Raw genomic sequence first — 23,003 nt, 5'->3', positions numbered from 1 at the left:
AGGGACACTACAGCAAAAGGCAGGAATTTTGTGAGGCTGGAAGAGACCACACCATCCTCAAGAATAATGCCTAATTATACAATTAAGTGTTTTCAGTGCAAAGAATATGGACATATTGCAAAAGACTGTCCTGAGAATGTTGTTGCAATGGAATGTAATGTTGGCGATCAGTGGGGTGCTTATTCACTTTTCTCTCGCTCCGTATATACTGTCACACAAAATGAGTGTCTGAAGGGCCATCCCTGGTGTACTTTAAAGGTAGAGGGAAAAGAAGTAAATGCTTTACTAGATTCGGGGAGTATGGTTACACTTCTAGACCAGAGTCTGTTAAAAAACACTCCAATAGATGACTCCCAGAATCTAGAGGTTGCCTGTATACATGGGGACATACATCAGTACCCCACTGCTGAGGTGATTATTGAAATGCAAAGTGGTACTGTAAATCATAGAGTTGGTCTAGTCAACGGATTAGTCCATGAAATGATAGTTGGCAGGGATTTTCCTTATTTTTTTACTTTATGGACAACTGCTGAAACGGTTAACTCAGTACCAGTAGAGGGCGCTGTTAGTGACTTTCCCTTTTCAGATTTATTGGGAGATGACTTGGACAGAGAAGCTGCTGCTAGGAACAAGCCTTCAACCCCTATTGAAACCCTAGTGGGGAGTAACACTGAGCAGAGTGAGGCAGGTCCTTCTAATATCACGGAGCCTGATGTAGAATTGACTGACCTAGAAGGTAACCTGGGTAACTTCAGAGCTGCACAGTGGGAGGACCCCACTTTATCTGGGGCAAGAAACCAGATCAATATGAGGAATGGGACCCCTGCTAATCCTGGAAAAACCCTGACTTATCCATATTTTGAGGTAGACAATGATTTACTGTATAGAGTTGAGAAATTAGAGGCGGTTAAACAACTATTGGTACCCCAGGCATACCGACACACAGTATTAAATCTTGCACACAGCCATATTCTCGGAGGGCACCTAGGGGTTGAAAAAACTAAAGAGAGAATCCTCAGGAGGTTTTATTGGCCAGGTGTAATGGCGTCAATTACAAATTATTGTTCCTCCTGTCCTGATTGCCAGTTAACTGCCCCTTTTACAGCGTACTGTAGTCCATTAGTGCCCTTACCTATTATAGAGGTTCCATTTGAACGCATTGCTATGGACTTTGTGGGCCCTCTTGTAAAATCTGCCAGAGGACACCAGTACATATTGGTAATAGTAGACTATGCTACGCGTTACCCTGAAGCAATACCTATGCGTACAACTTCAGCAAAAGCTATTGCTAAGGAACTAATGTCCATGTTCAGCCGGGTTGGGATTCCCAAGGAAATACTGACAGACCAGGGAACTCCATTCATGTCCCGAGTTACAAAAGAATTATGTAATCTCCTTCATATAAAGCAATTGAAAACCTCGGTATATCACCCACAAACGGATGGTTTGGTGGAAAGATTCAATAAAACCGTAAAGTCTATGCTTAAAAAAGCCATTGATAAAGATGGGAAAAACTGGGACTGCCTTTTGCCTTATTTAATGTTTGCTATTAGAGAAGTCCCTCAAGCCTCTACTGGGTTTTCTCCTTTTGAACTCTTGTATGGTAGACACCCTAGGGGATTGCTAGATATAGCCAAAGAGACTTGGGAACATGAGTCTACACCACACAAGAGCATCATAGAGCATGTAAATCAGATGCAGGAACGGATGACAGCCATTATGCCCATTGTTAGAGAACACATGAAGAATGCTCAACAACGTCAGCAGACTAGCTACAATAAAAATGCCAGAGTCCGCACGTTTAAACCAGGAGATAGAGTGCTAGTTTTGGTTCCTACTGTAGAGAACAAATTCCTAGCAACGTGGCATGGACCTTATGAAGTCATTGAGAAAGTGGGAGTAGTGAATTATAAAGTAAGACAGCCTGGAAGACGAAAGGAGGTACAAATTTACCACGTGAATCTACTTAAGCCATGGAAAGAAAGAGAAGTGCTTGTGACCATAGAAGCATCAAACCTCCCTCCAAAGGATAATGACCCTGCCGTCATTATATCTGAAACCCTGACTATAAATCAGAAGAGGGAGGTAAAAGACTTTATTAGATTAAATAAAGATGTTTTCTCCACAGTTCCAGGGAGAACTGCTGTAATAAAGCATGATATTGTCACTGAACCGGGGAAGAGGATCCATCTTAAGCCGTATAGAATACCAGAAGCTCGTAGAGAAGCAATCAAAGCAGAGGTGAAGAAAATGTTGGACCTTGGGGTAATCGAAGAATCCCAAAGTGACTGGTGTAGCCCAATTGTGCTTGTACCAAAGCCTGATGGTACAATCAGATTTTGCAATGATTACCGGAAACTTAACACAATATCCAAGTTTGATGCATATCCCATGCCGAGGGTTGACGAACTTGTGGAAAGACTTGGGAAAGCCCGGTATCTCACCACTCTGGATCTAACCAAAGGCTATTGGCAAGTGCCCCTCACAGAGCGGGCAAAGAAAATTACTGTTTTTTCTACTCCAGATGGACTTTTTCAATATAAAGTGTTTCCTTTTGGTTTACATGGGGCTCCAGCAACATTTCAAAGAATGATGGACCGAATCCTAAAACCACATACCCTTTACGCAGCGGCTTACTTGGATGATGTGGTTATACACAGTGAAGATTGGGAGTCTCACTTACCAAAAGTGCAGGCCGTCCTTAATTCCATACGAAATGCTGGCCTGACGGCAAACCCTATTAAGTGTACTATTGGCCTAGAGGAGGCTAAGTATCTAGGGTATTCCATTGGGAGAGGGTTAGTCAAGCCACAACTTGCTAAAATTGAAGCCATACGGAATTGGCCACGGCCATTGACTAAGAAACAGGTCAGAACATTCCTTGGTCTTATTGGCTATTACAGGAGATTTATTTCGAACTTTGCAACTATAGCTGGTCCCTTAACTGATCTCACAAAAGCTAAAGCCCCTGTCATGGTGAAGTGGTCCCCTGAAGCTGAACAAGCATTTCAAAGTCTCAAGGAAGCTATTTGCATTCAACCTGTACTGGTCACACCGAATTTCTCAAAGGAATTCATCCTACAAACCGATGCATCTGATGTAGGATTGGGAGCAGTGCTTTCCCAGATAACTCAAGATGAAGAGCACCCAATCTTGTACCTGAGTAGGAAACTTCAACCCAGAGAAAAGAATTATTCCATAGTGGAGAAGGAATGTTTACCTATTAAATGGGCTGTTGAAACTCTGAAATACTATTTGTTGGGCAGAAGGTTTAAGCTAGTGACCGATCACGCACCACTAACTTGGATGAGTCAAAACAAGGAGAAAAATAGCAGAGTTACACGTTGGTTCCTTAGTTTACAACCCTATCATTTCTCGTTAGAGCACAGGGCAGGCTCTAAACAGGGTAATGCTGATGGTCTTTCACGTAAACATTCCCTTATGACCGTGGTCGCTCACCCCACAAGGTTTGAGCTGGGGGGGAGGATGTGTGACAGGGAACAGGGCATTGTGGTGGATAACATGTACATTTCCCACCAAATACTGCAGTGCAATGTATTCGATAACCCCAGGGAGAATGTTTTGTTACCAGCAAAGTAATGGTAATGTTGTAGTTATGTTTGGGTCCCTGGGGTGGAGCATTTGGAGAGAAGGGAGGGCCAGTGCTCCACTCCACAGTTTACTTGCAGCAGGTGATGCAGCCAGTCCAGGAGTTCTGGTTCAGAGATTTACTCACCTGTTACCAATGAGCAGCAGGGGGCTGCTACAAAAAGGAGCCCTGTAAGTTAGTCAGGTGAGAAACATACAAGCAGTGAGTGAGACTGCATTTTCTCCTAAACAAATCTGCTGAACGGTTCCTAAACGAAAAAGGTCTGTGCTAAATGTTTTTTGTTGGTAGCGGGTATGCCGTCCAACGATAGTTAGTTTTTGTTTGTCAGTAAGTGCTCAGAGAGCAAGGCTTTTCTTTTTGTTTGTTTTATTTATGTTTGTTTACAGACCTTTTAATAAAAAGGACTACAATTCTAAAAATAATTCAGCCTTATGTGGTATTTCAAACCTTAAGACTGTGTGGTTACATGATCCCAGCTCACAATATATATATATATATATATATATATATATATATATATATATATATATGGATGTGTACTTGTGTGAGCATGCATGTGTACTTGTGTGTGTTTGATCATGGGTGTGTAATTGTGTATGCGTATGAGCATGGATGTGTAATTGTGTATGTATATGAGCATGGATGTATAATTGTGTGTGTGTGTGAGCATGGATGTGTAATTGTGTAAGTGGGGTGAGATGGAGTGTGTGGTAGTGAGTATGACAAACTATGTGTAAGTGTAAGTTTGCATAAGTGTGTTTACATATGTTGTATGTTGGAAGGGGCAAAGAAGACACAGACCAGTTTTTGAAGTTGAGGGGCCCAGGGAAATTTTTCGCCCCAGTGGTTTCTAGATACAGCCCTGCTCATTCATTATTCAGTTTCTCACATTCTCATTCCAGCTCTCTCACATTATCTCATCCTCTCACTCACTCTTATTCAGACTACCTTACACGCTCACCCATGCTTTCCTACACTAACCCTCACAATATCACACACTTTAAATCATGCTCTCACTCATAAATCCCAGGATTTAAAAGAATAGGTATTTTGATTCAGGAGTAGAGTGTCACCTTCAGGTAACACTTGAAACCTGATGTTATTCGGTCATCCTCTGTTGTCTTTATTTGGGGGAAAGTGATAATTTGGTCAGGGGGACTATGTTTGTGTGTAACAGTATTGGATCCAAATAATGGGGGGTAATAATGTTTTTTTTTTTGTCACATGGGTAAAGTGGGTACCTTTTCTGTAAAGCAGGGACTGGGGAAAGTGTAGTGGGATTGTTGAAGCCTTGCACATTTTTTTTCCTGGGGAGGCTACCGGACCCGACATGTATGGGGTCCGGAGGATGTGCTTTTTCGTTTTGTTGTTTTATTTATTTTTTTCATAGGGGGACAGGAAGGTAATCAACATATAGACTTCATTGTTTAGTCACACAAAATACTAAATGTAAAGAAAACGACAAAGCTGAAAAGCTGTAGTTGTCGGCAACCACTATCAACCAATCAAAGAAACAACCATAGTCCAACTACACAAAAAAACGCCCCTCTAATCAACTACCAGCCGTCTCTGACGCGTTACCACGCCCGCTAAAGTTTGTTCGCAGGCGTCTCATAGATTTTTTTGTTTTGTTTTGTTTACGCTTGGTCTGGAACGCCCCTTCCGTCTTGGCGTCATTGGTCATTGCTCGGCGCTCGGTTGCTTTCGTCTGTATGTCCCAGGCTGTACGGTATCTCAGACGGAGTGAGGGTCCACGGTAGCCGCTGTACGGTTCCTGGATCTATACCCTGAGAGACAACCTGTACAGGATGGCCGCGGCATCATCATCCAGACGGCCTCAGCAGCAAGTACCTGGATCAGTGGGACAACAGTCGCAGCCGCCCTCAACTGCCTCAGTTCCAACATCGGCCTCCCCACCGCTTTCTCCTTCCTCCCGAAGAGTGGCCTCTTCTTCCTCTGCTTCACCTCCTCGCAGCCCGGAGATGACACCAGCTTCTGCCAGGCAAGGCCCAGACTTCCAGCCCGAGGGAGAAGCGGCTCCGCCACCGGCGTTCCTACCAAGGCCTCTGTCCCCTCCTCCAGGGGAGGCCGCTAGCTTATTGTCCCCGGCTTCCTCCTCAATCCCTTCAGCTCCTGCCCCCAGCTCCGGGAGTAGTGGCAGCAGCAGCTCGTCCTCTTCTAGTAATAGCTTGTCGTCTGGAGGCAGCCCAGCGGAGAGTCCAGACAGTGGGACAGGAGGAAGTGGGCCAGGACCCGGAGGGCCCCTGAGTGCAGTGAGTGGAGCCTTTCGAGAGCTTTTTGAGGCCTGCAGGAACGGGGATGTATCCCGGGTACGGAGATTGCTGGAGCCGGGAAATGTCAATGCCAAGGACATGGCCGGGAGGAAATCCACCCCACTACACTTCGCAGCAGGTCAGACGGGACAGGATACCCTTGGGCAAACTTGTGTGTTTATAGCATTTACATGAGTTTTGGCTTTGAATATGTAGTGGACCAGTCTACTTGCTGTCACTGGGCCATCTTAGTCTTTCCTCTTGTTACCCATTCTAGCTTTTTCAGTCCTTTATTTTGTACACCCAATTTCTATCTGTGCCATTATACCCCCCCCCCAATCTCGGTGTCACTATACACCCCCTCCTCCAAATCTCGGTGCCATTATACACCCCCCCTTCCAAATCTCGGTGCCATTATACACCCCCCCCCCTCCAAATCTCGGTGCCATTATACACCCCCCCCTCCAAATCTCGGTGCCATTATACACCCCCCCCTCCAAATCTCGGTGCCATTATACACCCCCCCTCCAAATCTCGGTGCCATTATACACCCCCCCTCCAAATCTCGGTGCCATTATACACCCCCCTTCCAAATCTCGGTTCCATTATAACCCCCCTCCAAATCTCGGTGCCATTATACACCCCCCCCTCCAAATCTCTGTGCCATTATACACCCCCCCCCCAATCTCGGTGCCATTATACACCCCCCAAATCTCGTTGCCATTATACCCCCCCCCAGGCGTATTAAGTATCACCCTTCAAGTTCAGGTGCCGTTTTTAAAAAATTGTTATGCCCATGGTGGGGAAAACGTGGCTCAATCCCTCTGCTTTTCTGAGCAGGGCAAGCAAAATGGGCAACCATTCCTATTTACTTAAGGAACCAGTAAATCAAACAATATTATACTATAAGTCTCCATTTTTTTCGTTTGTCCTAGTTCTTAAAGTTGTTCTGAGTCACAAACCTCCCCATTGAAGTAAACTGACTGTGATTATACTTGCTTCATCACAGCCATAAATTGCAGATAGTTCTTAATTACTATTGTCATCATCCTCTTGCTTTATAGCTCTTTTTTATTGTAACACTGCGGTTAAAGTGGAGCTCCCACCATTTTTTTAAAATCTCAGATTAAAAAGGTTTTCTTAGAATATTTTAAGTGTTCTTGCTTGTGTATCCTAATCCAATATTGACTAATGCCTCATCATACTGCCTCGTGGTGGGTGGTGCAATGACTCGCTTATAATCGCCCAAACCCTGACAAACTGTCCCAGTGTCACAGACAGTCCCCTGTCGGTTATATGACTGGCAACACTTTTCTGGTCAGCAGGCAAGGAAGCTTATTGAGGGAAAAAAGTATTCTTGTTATGGTAACTATGGTTGATATTATTTGTATAACCCAAGTTGAGTCTTCATTGTCACAGAAACATGTTATAATATTCCCTTATCGTATGATAGGCGAATGGTTCCTTTACGTTTTTGTGTTGTCGCCCTTACATGGAGGGATTCCAGTATTGCTTGGAATTGCTTGTGTTTTTTACCAGCACATGTGGGGTGCAAGACTACAGGTGACATTTCCATTTAAGTCTCTGGGGGACTCCAGTGTCCAAAATCTACTTATATTTCAGCGTTTCTAAAAAACGAATGCGGGGAAAAAGGAAAAACATGTAGTTTAATATCTTGCCCTAATGACTGCTTTTGCTTTTCCTGGCATTGATTCTACAAGTCTGTGCAGAATTTTACAATCTAGGTTATTCCAACACTTCTTTAGAGCATCCAAGAGACTTTCTAGAGATGTCAAAGTGCATTATGCCTTGTACCTTAAAAATCCCAAACATGATCAGTAGAGGTCTGGTGATTGTGTTTGGAAATAGGGCTGCAACAACTAATCGATAATAATTGATAATGAAAAACGTTGCCAACTAATTTCATTATCGATTAGTTGAATCGATTTTTATCGATTATGAAATGAGGGTTTTTTCATTATATAATCCGTTTAGTCTGACTCACAGCAGCAGCTCCTACTTACCAGTCCCTCCCTGTAATCACTGTGACAACTGGCCCCGCCCCTTCCTTCTCCCAGAAGGCCAGAACCACATGGCTGTGACACTCATCTAACTAAGTATAAAATTAATATTTGGGGTGCTGAAAGTTAGGGGAGGTGGGGGTTAATTTAGGGGCAGTTATGGTTAATGGTGTGTTTAGGGTTAATTTAGGGGCAGTTATGGTTAATGGGGTGTTCAGGGGCAGTTAGGGTTAATTTAGGGGCAGCTATGGTTAATGGGGTGTTTGGGGTTAATTTGAGACAGTTGTGGTTAATGGGGTGTTTGTGGTTAATTTAGGGGCTGTTGTATTTGATGGGGTCTTTAGGGTTAATTTAGGGGATGCTGTGGTTAATGGGGTGTTTAGGGTTAATTTATTGATGAGGACTGAGGGTTAATTTAATTAATTTAATAAAGTTAACTTAAGGTGCAGTTAGAGGTAAAGGGGGGGCAGACTATATGGAATCTAAATCCTGGGGGCAGTGAAGATTTACGCAGTACTTATTTATAAGAGTATGGTGCCAGTGTGCTGTGAACAGGTCTGTGACTCTGAGTGGACTATGAGGTATCTGGGGGGTATAAGGCATATCTGGGGAGGATGGAGTGACAAATCTGGGGGTATAAGGCATATACGGTATATAAGGCATATGTGGGGAGGGCAGCGTGGCATGTCTGGGAGGCAGTGTGGCATGTCTGGGCAGGATGGAGTGGTGTATCGGGGTATAAGGCATATCAGGCACAGTGGCATATGTGGGAGGCAGCGTGGAGTGGCATATATGGAAGGCAGCGTGGCAAGCCTGGGCTCAAATGTGCATAAATTGGGGGGGAAATGCATTTTATCAAAGTTTTTTTTTATTCTGCTGTTTGTATTTAACATCATTTGTTTATTAAATTATTTTAAATAAATGAAAAATGTACATTCATTTTTTTTTTATCCGATTAATCGAAAAAATTATCGGCCAACTAATCGATTATGAAAATAATTGTTAGTTGCAGCCCTGGTTGGAAAGCCATGCATATTAGCACTCCTTGCTTTCTTTTGGGGTTCAGAAATGCCAGGAACACCTTTGATATATCTTTAGGATCCTGTTGGAAAATTAATCCTTTTCGACACAACTTTAAGCCAGGATGGATTACATATCTCTGTAGAATAGTTTTACTAGTAAATATTCATTCATGTCAACTATTTTTTCATATTTAATAAAAACTATGATTGAGAAAAATAAATTGTTTTTATTTCCTTTTATTTGCGAACCTGCTTCCTGGTTATGCACATCTGCCCACAGGCTTGCCCAGGTATGCTTTATACCCCCTATATGCCACTCTGCCTCCCAGATATGCCTTATACACCCCTGTATGCTGTTCTGACCTGAGATATGCCTTATACCCCCTATATGCCACTCTGCCTCCCTGATATGCTGGTACTCCATCATAGAAGCCACAGTGGAAGTGCCGGCAGCAGTGGAGGTTGACTGCGTTCGTCGTGCAGATGTTCACCTGCTGCCAGAGAGGAGGATCCAGGTCCCCTGCAGCGCTGCAATGATCTGGATCTTAGTCTTGTAGTCAGACCTTTATTTCAGGTCTGATTAGAAGACGACCTCGAATATAAGACAAGTAAGGCACATGGACAAAATATGACACATGCACAGTATTGAGCCGTTATCTGCACAGTCAAAGCCGGCTCTCACAAACTGTGAAGTTGTTCTTCACCTTCTGCATTTTGGCTAAAACATTGCATGCCTTGTATAAAACACGGTAAAGCAAAGTCTGCGCAAATGCCAGCAATGTGAGATGCCCTTTGAATTGTGGCGGAAGTATAGCCTTTATTTGGAGGAATAGAAATCTTCAAATTTTGTTTCATCGACATGAACACATTAAAAATAGTCTTGTCTTTTGGGAATATAACCGTGAGCATTTAGAAGTCCCAATGATTTAAACCTAACCCTGGCTCTCGGACTTGTAATGGCAAATTGGTGACTGTGAAAGTTGAATGAAGCCTTTGTGGCCGTGTCTTTCCTTATGCAAACAAAATGTCAGAAGTAGTGAATTTTATAATTTATTTCTGTGTTTCATGCAAGTACTTTACTGCCTCTGATGCTCCACTATTGAAAAAGCTGGTGTTTTTGACCTGGAAGTCTCTAAAATAATTTGGACATTTCACCTATTCCTTCGCATATGACAGAATCACGTAAATCTTTATGCCAACATATGGAATCGGACAATAGGCCAGAAAATAGAAACACGTCTATTTGCAACAGTACCCAGGCTTCATGTTTTCTTGTTTGTACTACTTTTTTGTACAAGCTTAGTAAACTGTATTTTAAAAATAAAAAACAAACTTTTTATCCCAGGAAGATAAATTATCCTTCTTAGATACACCATAATATTTATGGCCTTGCTGGTGGGTTAGCTGAACTCCTCCACGCAAGTGTCCTTGATGACAATAGATAAGAATTATAAGGAGGTTGGCAGCAGCACAGTGCAACAGCCCACACTTGTCTTTGTCTTTTGCTGTCAGTTGGTAAGGATCTCGGTCTCCCGATAACCTTGAAGGGAAAGTTATATTTTAATGGCTCTGCACATATCTCTCAATATACAAAAGTACAGTAATCTTTGACACAGACCCCGAAGACTGGTTGAAGGTTTCTGTATTTCACCACCAACACAAGTTCAGTCAGATCTACCTTTGCGAATTACAGAGTTTCTGGGGCATTTATGAGAAGATCCTGAAACAACTGGTTTGTGAGAGAGCTTTTACCTTTTTTGTATTGGTAAGCTTAGGCATACAATAGGGTATCTGTGCCAAGTTCTTGCTATATTTATCAAGTGCATAGAGAAGACGCAATATCTAAGACACAACATGTGTAGGTGGAAAGAAAACGTAGGGCTGGCCTTGGGAATCAGATTTGTAAAATCTATGCCGTTGTGTCCAATTTAGTAAGAAACTATCAATCCAGAAATACTAAATGAAAGTATCTGGATTACATTAAGGAAGATGCAACACATAATAAACCCATGTGAAATACCTAAACAATAGATAAATAAATAAAAAAAACAAAACAAAAAACCTTTGCTTCCACAGGGGGCTTTGCCACTCGTGTGTATATATTATAATTTGAAGTGCTTATTGATGCCTTCTACCCATAGCTAGAAGACATTGGTGATCTTTACAGATCTGCCTAAATGCATGTACCTTTAGCACATGACTGTTCACATATTTGTCAATGATTGCAAGCGCTCTGAGTGTCCCTTAATTCATTCCGAATTTATCTGCCTTGCCGATATGTTAGGTTCTTATGTTGGGTGATGTTCTTGACAGTGCCATTAGAGTTGTTTTTGACACATTCCTAACGTCCTTATGGGTTATTTGTAACCTTTTAGAGTATTTGAGGGAGTGTGTGAAAATCCACTGCCTGTTTTACAATGAAAGGAAGCAGCGGCAAAGGTTAAAGGGATGGAATTTTATAGCTTGTTTTAAGCTGTACAAAATTCACATCTTATTCAAAGGTTTCAGGCATAGCCTTGCTGGTAAAGAATTAGCTATAATTAAATACAATATATATAGGTTTGTATTACTGGAACCCAGCTATAATGCTTGAATGCTGGATGCCTATCAACACCTGAGCTAAAGTTTGCTTATCGGTGTTTTTAATGCCTGCTATATAAGCAATAATTGTAATATAACAGAAGTAAACTATGTATGAAATAAAACCATGGGCTACTAATATCTTGGTTTCCGCTTTAGATCTTCAATATGATACTGCATAAAATCAGGCAATCCTTGACTGCGGCCCTCAGTTTGTATTGCTTTCTTCAGACAAATGCATTAAAAAAAAGGAACTGTTGGCAGATTTAACTATAGCTCTTCCAAAACAAACCCCCTCAATATCTCAGGCTTTAGGATCACTTCAAAAGTTGACTATTAACTTTCCTTGACTAATAAAGTGATGAATGCAAACAAAAGCCACACTAAGGCTAGGTTTCCACGTACGCCAATTCAGCCACACGGCGTTTTTTTAGTGAAAAAAAACGCTGCGGCCAGATGTTAGCTGTTCTTCAATAGGAAATCGCACAATGCCATATCCACTTGGCGTTTTTTCAGTCCTCTTTGGCGTTTTACAGCTTTTTTGGGCTCTGTGGCAGTTTTTCAAAATCGCAGCATGTTGACACTCTGGCGTTTTTTGCAAGGAAATCTTGGCGTTTTTCTCCAATAGAAGTCTATGGGAGAGAAAAAAACGCCATGAAAAAGCCATGTGGGTTTTTCCTTGGTGTTTTTGATGGCGTTTTTTCCACAGTTACAATGCAGAGGATGGACCCAGTCTCTGTGTGTCCTACGAGAAATAGGCTGGAAACAAACAGTTTCACACAAAAGTTCATATTGAATTTTACACCATTTGGAACAAACATGCCATTACAAACAAACATACCCAACTGGATCCTGCGTGCCAAAAGCAACAGCAAACAATTTGCACCATCATTTGGGGCCAATCTTCCTAGAGGAGCAGACATTCGGAATAAAGCATGCCTTACAAACCACAGAAAAGAGACAAAAGGGTCCGCCGGGGCGTGTTTAAGTAGAACTCCCAAGTAGAACTACCAAGGAAATGACATTAGGAGGGGGCAGATACTTGCCATTTATCCTAATCCCTTTTAGCTGGGTGACAATTCTAACGTGTAAAGGCTGGAAAAACTGCCATTTTCCACAGAAAGGCTAAAATGCCTGGTGTTTTTCATCAAGAAAAAAAAAGCAGGACAAAAACCCAAGCGGAAACCTAGCCTTAAGCTTATTCCATTCTGTCATTACCCTTTATATTAATATCCGTATCATTCACTATTTAAAACTCTCTTGCTGTTTCTGCTTTATATGTACATACATACTTACATACATTTAAACATTCTCATTAACACTTCAACCGGTTAAAACCTTCATGACGTTCCATGCCATCGTGAAAAAGTGGCCCAAAAAAACCCACCATGATGGCATGGAATGTCATGAAGAAAGTAGCGATGTGCATTATGCATTAAGACTTCCATTATGAATGTGTGCATTGCTTTCATGTAAAGTAAAAAAATAAATAAAAAGTACAGAATAAAATAAGTGATCCAGCAGCAGGGTCTTCCTTAATGAATGGATGCACCACTTTTTCAATAGACCTGATGTTCCATTCATGCAAAGGGAGTCTGAGACTGATCAGCAGACTCCATAAGCCGAGTTAGACCCGCTAACTGGCATTCTGGGGAAAAACATTTGGTCCCTGGAGTCATGCAGGGGATCAGCATCCCCACCACGTGCAAGTTAAGTCAATAACATTTACACAAAATAATACCCCAGACCCCACATATTTTATTTTTTTGTTAGAAATGGGCTGATGCCACTTTTTTCTTTTGTTTTTCTTGGGACTTTTGTGGCTAACAACTCCCACCACCATCAGCCAAGCTGTGTTTGCATAGTGTATTACCTAGGCATGGCTGGATTAGTCTGGAATACCAAATGCATCAAGGCCAATGCAGGGTTCGAGAATGACAGGTGCCCTGTCTGTGCACTCGAGTAAATGGAAAAACATAACATACTCCCTTTGGAGAAGAAAAGGGAAACCTTTGTGCTTGATCTGGAGGCTATGAGATTGATGACAGGGACTCCCCACATGTCGACCACCTGTTTAAAAAATGTCCTCAGGTAGGGACCATTCTCATATTTACTGATGACCGCTTAAGAAATCCACTTGAATGTTAAACACGCCCCTGGTATCCATGGCTGAAAGACAAAATTGCCACTCAGGTGACAGGTATGCAGAGACACACTTAGAAGGACCTGGCTTCTCGTTCTGCCTTGGTGATTCAGTTAGGCTTCTATGGATCTGTGGGAACTGATCTGCACTGTACTCCCTAAACAAGAAAGAGAAGATTTTACCAGTGGGCCAAAATTTCCAAACGATTCACCTAGAGATGACAATCATTCTCCCTCCAGCAGTTCAGAATCACTCGATCTGCAAAACCCAATCCTAGCTGCTAGCACCCATAGTGATGACCAGCCAATCCTTACCCAAGACGAAGGAGGTCGGGTCTAGCCACCAGTAAAAAGATGCTAGTTCTTGAGGAGGCAGACGTACATGATCTGGTAATGTCTATAGAGCATCCCATCGTGACAGCAAGGAAGGTAACGTGTGTGCTAGCTGGAAAGGTCGGTCTTCCTGATCCTTGAATCTTATAACTTACCTGTGTTCCCTGTGATGAGTCGATAATAGAGCTGAGAAGTGATGCACCTGAAAGGGATGAGCTGCAACTTTTCCCAATTCATCAACCACATTAGTAGTAGAAGTACTGATAGGGTGATCTGTAGATAGTAGCGATTAAGATCTTGCATGTAGCAGCCTAGGTATGGGATGACTGCTATACCTTGACTCTTGAGATGCCCTGCTACTATAGATAAAACTTTGTGAACACTCTTGGGGCAGGCTGAATGGCAGGGCCTGAAATCGGAGATGAAGCAGCCTGGTTACCGGTGGAATGGTTATCTGCAGGTACTTCTAGTATGATTGGGCAATCGATACATGAAGGTACCCGTCCCACAAATTTATAGTAGCCATGAAATCTCCTGGTGTGGTCGACTCGAGTGTGGACTTGATAGTTTGCATAAGGAAATACAGCAACTTATTTTTGAGTATTGAGCAATCTCAGATCCAGGATGAGCCTGAAGCCTCCCAAGGTTTTCGGAATTGCGAAGATTGGGGAGTTTAGTACTGCAGTCAACACTTTCATTTACAGAAAAACCATCTGTAACAGATACTCTGTTCAGTGGGAAATCCAGAATCTGTCTGTAGGAAGATAGCTGAACTCAGGAAAATATCCCCTTGACACAATTCTGTAACGGAGTAACGGAGGCTGTCTGTGCGCATCGCGCTGACACCCACCAGCTGACAGAGAGGATGATCCTCTGTAGGGGACCTCTTGCCACGCTGCCTCCCACATATGCCATGCATACTTTTAAAAATAATCTTCACTGCCCCCAGGATTTAGATTCCCCTTAGTTTGCCCCCCCTTTACCTCTAACTGCACCTTAAGTTAACTTTATTAAATTAATTAAATTAACCCTAAACACCCCATCAACCACAACTGCCCCTAAATTAACCCTAAACACCCCATTAACCATAACTGCCCCTAAATTAACCCCCTAACTTTCAGCAGCCCAAATATTAATATTATACTTAGTTGAGATGAGTTTCACAGCCATGTGGTTCTGGTAGAAGGAAGGGGCGGGGCCAGTTGTCACAGTGATTACAGGGAGGGACTGTAAGTAGTAACTGCTGCTGTGAGTCACTGAAACGGATTATATAATGAGGGGTATTTTTCAGAGCTCTGAAAAAACCCTCATTTTATAATCCATAAAAATCGATTCAACTAATCGATAATGAAATTCGTTGGCAACGATTTTCATTATAGATTATCTATTTTATCGATTAGTTGTTGCAGCCCTAATTCTCTGTCAGCCGGTGGGGGTCTGCACAATGCGCACAGAAAGCCTCCATTACTCCCCTTCAGTTCCGCTGGGGCTTCTACATCATGTGATGCTGGCGCTGCATCGTAGAAGCCCCAGCGGAAGTGGAGGGGAGAGACGGAAGTTGTCTTTGCGCATCGCACGGACACCCACCGGCTGACAGTGAGGGGGAATCCAGGTTCCCTGCAGCGTTGCAGGGGATCTGGATTCTAGTGTTATAATCCGATCTCTGTTTGAGGTCGGATTATATAAGGAGAGGAGTTTTTCAGAGCATTTGTTATTATCGATTATTATCGATTAGTTGTTGCAGCCCTACTCTCATCATTACTAGTCCCTTTTTTTTCTTTTCTTTTTTTTTTTTTTTCTTTTTTTTCTTTGAAACATTCAGCACAGCCATTGGACAAGCCCTCTGTCATGATGTGACAGGAGTGACCTGATTGGACAAAGATCAGCTCACTCAATGTCCTGCAGGCAAAATGGCAAGATTCTCCTCCTCTTAGAGTAGTTAAAAGGGTTAGATTTTCATTTCTTTTGCCCCGGTGTTGCATTCGTTTGTTCATTATATGATGAATGGATGAAACCGTAAAAACCGTAAAATTCGCCACGGAAATGGATTTGTGCGAATGCGCAGGAGTAGTAGCTACTGTATAGTGTGGCTGCAGGATATAAAACTGAATCTCTAAAAAAAAAAAAACAAAAACAGAAGTGTTGTTGATGTGAGATGCAGGGAAGCCTGGGGTGAATTACAAAGGGACTGGAAGGTTGGAAAGAGAAAAATAATTTACGCTGCTGACGTAGTAAATGTGATGAGTGGCCGGGGAATTTCTTAGAAAAGCATATTTGCAAAATATACAGATTAATAGAAACATAGAATCTGACCATTTTTATTGCTGTAAAGCATGGGGGTTGTTGGCGGTGAAGAAAATTTAATTTAGCATGATTCTTTTCTGTATACAGTTTTGGTGCATTCAAAAAAAAAATCTTCAGATTTTTTTTTTTTTTTTTTTTTTTTAAGACCGAACCAGGGTTCCTAGAATTCTACTGCTAGCACTTTGGGATGTTTAACACAGATCTCTATGGATGGAAACATTTCTGCCTCCTAAGACCATCCATACAGTTTTCTATCCCTGCATTATTTGTTCTTCTAATCTTTAGAGCTACTGCAAAATTAATAATATATTTTTTTTGTCTTTTATTTCTATGCAGGATTCGGAAGAAAAGATGTGGTCGAACACTTGCTACAGACAGGAGCAAATGTCCATGCCAGGGATGATGGTGGTCTAATTCCTTTACACAATGCCTGTTCCTTTGGCCATGCTGAAGTTGTCACGCTACTACTTTGCCAGGGAGCAGACCCAAATGCTAGAGACAATTGGAACTATACTCCTCTACATGAGGCAGCGATTAAAGGGAAAATTGATGTTTGCATAGGTAAGAAAATTCATAATCTTTTTCTTTTTTTTTTTTAGTAAAGTAATGTTGGTATTCTAGATAATTTGTGTAATTGTAGAAGTACATTACACTTTGCATTAAATAGTGATGGCTTGAAGGCATGTGAGATGCACTTAAGGTCTCTTAAATAATATGCAATGTGTTCTAAGGAGTAAGTGAAGATCTTCTTATCCAACTGTACCATGCATTGGGTACCTATAAAGCAAGGCCAATGAACAAGTAAGCTTTCAGATGTTACAGCAGATGGAAAGATAAGACTAACTAGATACAAATAATAAATCATATTGTATACAATGTCACAAAATTATTTACATTTTGTATGTATAGTATTGCACTTACAAGTGGAGTATGTTTTGAAGTCTCATGAAAATTATTCCTGTAATCGCTTAACGATCAGCAGCTTTCACCTCAGAAGATAGGAGATGCAGATGATTCAGAGCTGTTTAAAATAAACAAACTTTTCATAGGAATGCTATTATATTATAATGATAAAAGGTATAATCAAGCAATAACTTGAAAAAATAAACATATAACTGTAACGAACAGCTGCAGATGGTGACTCTGATTCAAGGCAGGGCAAGCCAAAGTCAGGGTGCCAGAGTTCAGAAGCAACTGAGTTTAAGCCGAGATCGGGAAGCCTGAGAGCATGGCAAACTGGGACAAACCAAAGTCAAAACATGGGTAATCGATCAACAGAACACTCACTGAGGAAGAAGCACTATGAAACATGGCAAGGTCAAGTTAGCTTTTGTGTGTATTCATGGAGTGTCTTTGTAATTGGAGCCAATACAGGTTTGGCGCCAAAAGTTCAAACAATAACATCACTCCGCCTCCATCTGGTTGTCGCAGGCATCTTGAGTGTGGCACAGTAAACTCGTGCCGCTAGAGGGTGTATGAAGTCAGAAGAGGAACCCACTCTGCCTCGTCCATGGCGGTGGCTGCTGTTGCTTATGGGGTTTGCTTGGGGGTCCTTCCTTTCTTTGTGGCGGCTGCTGGTGTCTGGAAGGGGTCTCCGCAGTGGTCGCTGATAGTAGCTAGTAGAGGGGTTTCTCCCTTCTCTGAAGAGGCAAGTATGTGACAGTAACAAGGAGATATATATTTCCTGAAACTCAAAATCGTAATCAACATTTATAAACACTATTTAAAACAGGATTTTTTTGTAACTTATTTATGTCACTCCATGTTTTGTTACAGGTGATTATCTTATGTTAAAGTTGAGCATTTGCTTTTCTGAATACTGAAGAAGTATTAGATCAATTTAAGTAACTTCTACTTAAAGCTCAAATATGCACATCCTAAAGAGATATACCGTATTTGCTTGATTATAAGACGAGGTTTTTTCCAGAGCAAATGCTTTTATAATCTTATAGTCTTATAATCGAGGTCGTCTTCTAATCGGACCTCAATAAAATGTCTGCTGGGGCCATGCTGCTTACCGGGCTTTGGTCGCGAGCAGCGTCTCTGCTACTAGCAGCAGGAGAACAGGAAGCTAGTAAAGTCCTCACATAACTCTACTCTACCCCCTCCTTCCTCTGGGGCTGGGGCCAGAGAAGTTGCTCGCACAGCCGGGCCCCTGCAGAAGTCTGCGAGTGGGAGATCTGCAGTTCAGGTAAGAGGGTGGGGGAGGGTGAATGAGTTTGTGTGTGATAGCATGGATGTGTAAGGGGGGTGGTGGTGGTAGCATGGCATAGGGAGGCTGTAATCGCACTACTATCATCCCCAGGTTCCAGTATGAACTGGCTGTCTTGGCTTGATAGGAGTGTGATTGCTGTTAGCAGTAATATATATATATATATATATATATATATATATATATCTCCAGAAATGCATTTTAACCCCCTATATGCCACTCAGCCCCATGATATGCATTTTAACCCCCTATATGCCAGAGTGGCATATAGGGGTATAAGGCATATCATGGGGCACAGTGGCATATAGGAGGGTATAAGACATTTCTGGAGGCAGAGTGGCATATAGAAGGTAAAAAGGCACATCATGGGGCAGAGTGGCAAATAGGGGGGTATAAGGCATTTCTGGGAGCAGAGTGGCAAGCCTGGGGGCAGATGTGCATAACTGGGGGGGGGCAGGTTGGCAAATAAAAGGAAATTAAAAAATATATTTTTCTCAATCATAGCTTTTATTAAATATAAAAAAAATTGTTTACATGAATTAATATTTACTAGTAAAACTTTTTTCCTATAGGGTAGTCTTATATTCAGGCTTTTTGGTTTTTTTCCTAAATTAATCTTTTGATTTTGAGGGGTCGTCTTCTAATCGAGCAAATACGGTAATTGTTTTCAGAGGTCTGTTCTACTTTAAGTGCCTAATATATACTATGCATACATGTGTTCACCCTTCTCAGTATGTAGATGCAAAGATATCTAAAATACATCTAGATATATAAATAGAGCTATGGCCGTCTAAATATGTAGATAGCCATGTTGGGCGATAGATACAAAAGAATGAAAACAATATTTTTTTTTCTGTCCTGGGTTTGTGACCACTATGTTACTATAGAATGGCAAAGTTTGACAAGGAGCCACGTAGCTATGACTGGCTCTTAACTTTTTGTACTAACTTCTATTCATCTCTATGGTTTGTACCTGTTTTTGGTCCCTAAAAAATATTTTAAAAATATCAGAATGCCTTCCAGCCTTGGAGTGTGAGGAAATCTTGTACCTTAGTGGAAAGTAAGAGTTTTCCATGTTTCTATTGGCACCTTCTTTTGGATTTCAGAGAATTTGATTTTGCTTTCGTGGACCTGTTGACCCTTACAGTTCAATAAACTATGGTGTGTGGTTCCTGAATAAACAATATGGGACACAATGGAGGAATGAGGTAAACTTGGAATGCAGGAAGCATGGACATGACTCACTGGTAACTGGGTTTCTATAGCGAGCTAGATGTGGTTTCCTGTATGTATCCTTATACACTAAAGAAAGGGGGGAAAAAAAAGGCAATGCAATTTTCCATGTAGTGTGAGTGACTGTGTTAAAAAATGTGCACAAAATACGCACAAAGACGTGCACTTGCAGTTAAACACATAATCCACTCAAAATCATTTGACATCTCAGTGAGCCTTTAGATTGTATCAGGGCAGGCCACATCCGAGGGGTCATGTAGCCATGATGCATACAATATGTTGCTCCTTTGCTTAGCGCTGTGTACTAATGTATGTAAGAGTGCTACCAACTCTAAAGCATAGTACCCATTTTAAGTTTTGGTGGAGGAAGATTTAATGGTCGAGGGGTTGTTTTTCAGGGTTAAAGCTAGACCCCTTAGTTCCAGTGAAGGGTGATGCCAATGCTACAACGAACATAGACATTTTAGACAACTTTGTGGCACCAGTTTGGGAACGCTCTTTCCTGTTCCAGCATGCCTGTGCACAAAGCAAGGTCCTCAAAAACATGGTGTGATGAGTTTGGTGTGGAGAACAGAGGTCTTTCCTTAACCCATTAAACACCTTTGGGATGAATTGGAATGCTGGTTGCAAGTCAGGCCTTCTTGTCCAATATAAGTACCTGACCTCAAAAATTCCCACACATACACTCTTGGCAAGCATTCCCCGAACAGTGGTGACTGTTATGGCTGAAAGTGAGGGGGGCTGGCACAACTCCTTATTAATGCTCATGGTTTTGAAATGGGAAGAAAACAAGCTCAAGATTAAGTGTCAAACGCTAAACTTCAGTACTTTTGTAACTAAATGCTATATTAGAAAAATTGCTTCTCGTACTGTTAAATGACCAAACCTTTCCTAGAAATATTTTACGGGAATAAACTTTTGCCTCATTAATGCTATTTAGTCAGGAACACTTTACTGCCGTGTAACACAAAAGCAGCCACTGATTGATTGGTTGTCCTAGATTTTTAAACGTTGAATTTGATTTGAAGAAGAAAGGACAGAATGACAGATGTATGATTTATTTAACACACTAGCAGTTAGTGTTTTGTGGAACACGACTTAATGAATTAGAATTCCGTAGGAAATGTGGCAGAGGTGATTTTATGTTTCTTTAGAAAATGCTACCTAATGTACGTTTTTGAAACTACACAAAGATAGGAATACATTTCTTTCCAGAAATTACTTTCTCCTATTTTCAGCTGTTTTTGCTGAAGTAGAAGTAAAGCATGTTTGTTGTACTTCTGAGCTGTTGTATTACTGCCTCTTTTTGTAGAGAAGCTGTTGGCTTTTCTTTTTTTGTGCATGCATAATATAATAACTAGGATCAAAGATGGATTGTATGAAATTAATCTCCAAAAATTAAGCCACAGATAATCTGCCTCAAATCATGTTGTGGTTTAACTATTAGTAGGTTGGGAGAACACTTTTTAATCTTTAAGTAATGTGGATGAACAACTGTGCCTGATATTCTTGCGTTTTTCTGCATTTTACCGACGTTCCTCTTTGCAAAGCTGATGTGTGGCGTGTAGATGTGAATGTGTACCAGAGCATAATGAAATTAATTTTGATAAAGAAATACAATAAAACAGGAATCAATAGAATTTTACTTGCTGGTGACAACTGTTTTTCAGGTAAGATGTCTGTGCTTTTATAATAAATTTGAAATTGTGTTAAACTGAATTGAATTTTTAGTTTTGAAAAATCTCCATTGTCATTTGTCTAGTGCTGTGGGAATAAATGTATTTTATCATCTACTTGATTAGTGCATTTATCTAGACTGTTATTTTTTATTTTAAATGTAGACTTGTTTTCTAGTATTTTACATGGTTATGTAATTTGCTTTATTATAATACATTTCCAGTTTGTAATTTTTTTTTTTTTAATGCAATCTGAGGGGACAGATTTAATATAGTAATAGCGTACTGTCATATCTTTCTCGGCATTTTGCATCAAGTATAAACAAAATTATAGCTTTATTTACATTTAACAGCTCTACTGATTTATTTATCTAGTTACCTAAATGTACACAAACACCTTAACTTAAACACTAACAGGCAACTAGAGAATAGTGGAGAATTGTTTGGAGGGGGTTATAAATTAAAATTGGAAATGCATAGTTATGTGCATTTAATAGGGCTCTTTATAGAAAAGTTGCAAATTTTTTATAAATATCAGATTGAGTGTTTGATGTACCATTACATAAGTTATGGTGGGTAAAAGGTGATGGAAACCCTTCCACTTAAATTTAAGGGGTAGTAGAAGTATTATTAAACACTCATCTACAGACACCAGACAAGCCAGAAGGCTTGTTTTTCCCTCAGAAATCTCAGGGTGCTTTCACAAGGGATTCTGGGTAGGCACATGCAAATAAGTGTTTGATGTACAAATTCCTTTCTCCATATCTATCTGATATTTAAGTTGAGTATGAACTGCTGACCATGGAGGGAGAGTGTGTGTGTTCCAATTTCTTGCAATTATAATCTTTGTTGCTAAAAGGGTGTGGACAATTAGGAAATATTCATTTTTTATTTATTTTTTATATATTTGGACCAATCGAGTAGCGTAAGGAGAATGAATAGTTTTTTGTGTGCGAGAAATAGGAGTTTTAAGTCGGTTGTCCAGCCAATCAAAGGTCGTTTTCCATAATTTCTTTGTTTCCTCACATCAACACCAAATGTGGAGATAAGTACCTTGTGATTTGTGGCAATTCCAGCATATTGATGAAATAGTCGGATACATTTTATTTAATCTTGTAGGAACAAGATACCATTTGTTCATCAGTTTGAAATGCGTTTCATTTAGATTCAAACGGTGATTAATTAGATTGTTTTTTTTGTAATGATCTACTCCGTTCCTCAGAGGTTATTTTTAGTTCCAAGTCTTTTTCCCATGCATTTTCTTGCAGGAAAATCTTTTAGTTGTTTTGATAACCTTATAAGCTATAAGAGTACTATTAAAGATTTTAGTTAGTAGAGGGTCCATTTTTGGGTTATCTTTCAATAGCGATTTATCAAGGTAGGATTTCATTCTGAAAAATGTGAAGTAGTCGTTACTTGTAAGGTTAAATTAAATTTTCAATTGGCAATGGGTTTCTAGTTTTCCAAAACATATGGTTTGATGGGGTAAATTGCTTTGGCCGGCTTCAAAGATACCCGAAATAACACCTGGGGCAGAATGACCAGATTAGGAAAAAAAAATGGTTTTGAAAATGCTACTTGTACTTATTGCCCAAGA

At 40.9% G+C, this 23,003-nt stretch overlaps 1 protein-coding gene across 1 annotated transcript in view; it reads left to right on the top strand.

Annotated features, from left to right (window-relative positions):
- Nucleotides 1-5,418: 5,418 nt before the first annotated feature.
- The window catches only part of LOC149286979 (poly [ADP-ribose] polymerase tankyrase-1-like), a 120,706-nt gene continuing 103,121 nt past the window's right edge, over nucleotides 5,419-23,003 (top strand). Inside the window, exons 1-2 of the mRNA XM_089493581.1 lie at nucleotides 5,419-6,022; nucleotides 16,622-16,846. Of these exons, the coding sequence (XP_089349707.1) occupies nucleotides 5,419-6,022; nucleotides 16,622-16,846 (829 nt within the window). The remainder of the gene's footprint in view (nucleotides 6,023-16,621; nucleotides 16,847-23,003) is intronic.

The sequence above is a fragment of the Sceloporus occidentalis genome, unplaced genomic scaffold (assembly GCF_023333645.1).
Source record: "Sceloporus occidentalis isolate IW3139 unplaced genomic scaffold, rSceOcc1.0.p SCAF_65, whole genome shotgun sequence".
Taxonomy (NCBI): domain Eukaryota; kingdom Metazoa; phylum Chordata; class Lepidosauria; order Squamata; family Phrynosomatidae; genus Sceloporus; species Sceloporus occidentalis.
The sequence above is the reverse complement of the archived record's forward strand: the minus strand, read 5'-3'. Positions and strand labels throughout refer to the sequence as shown.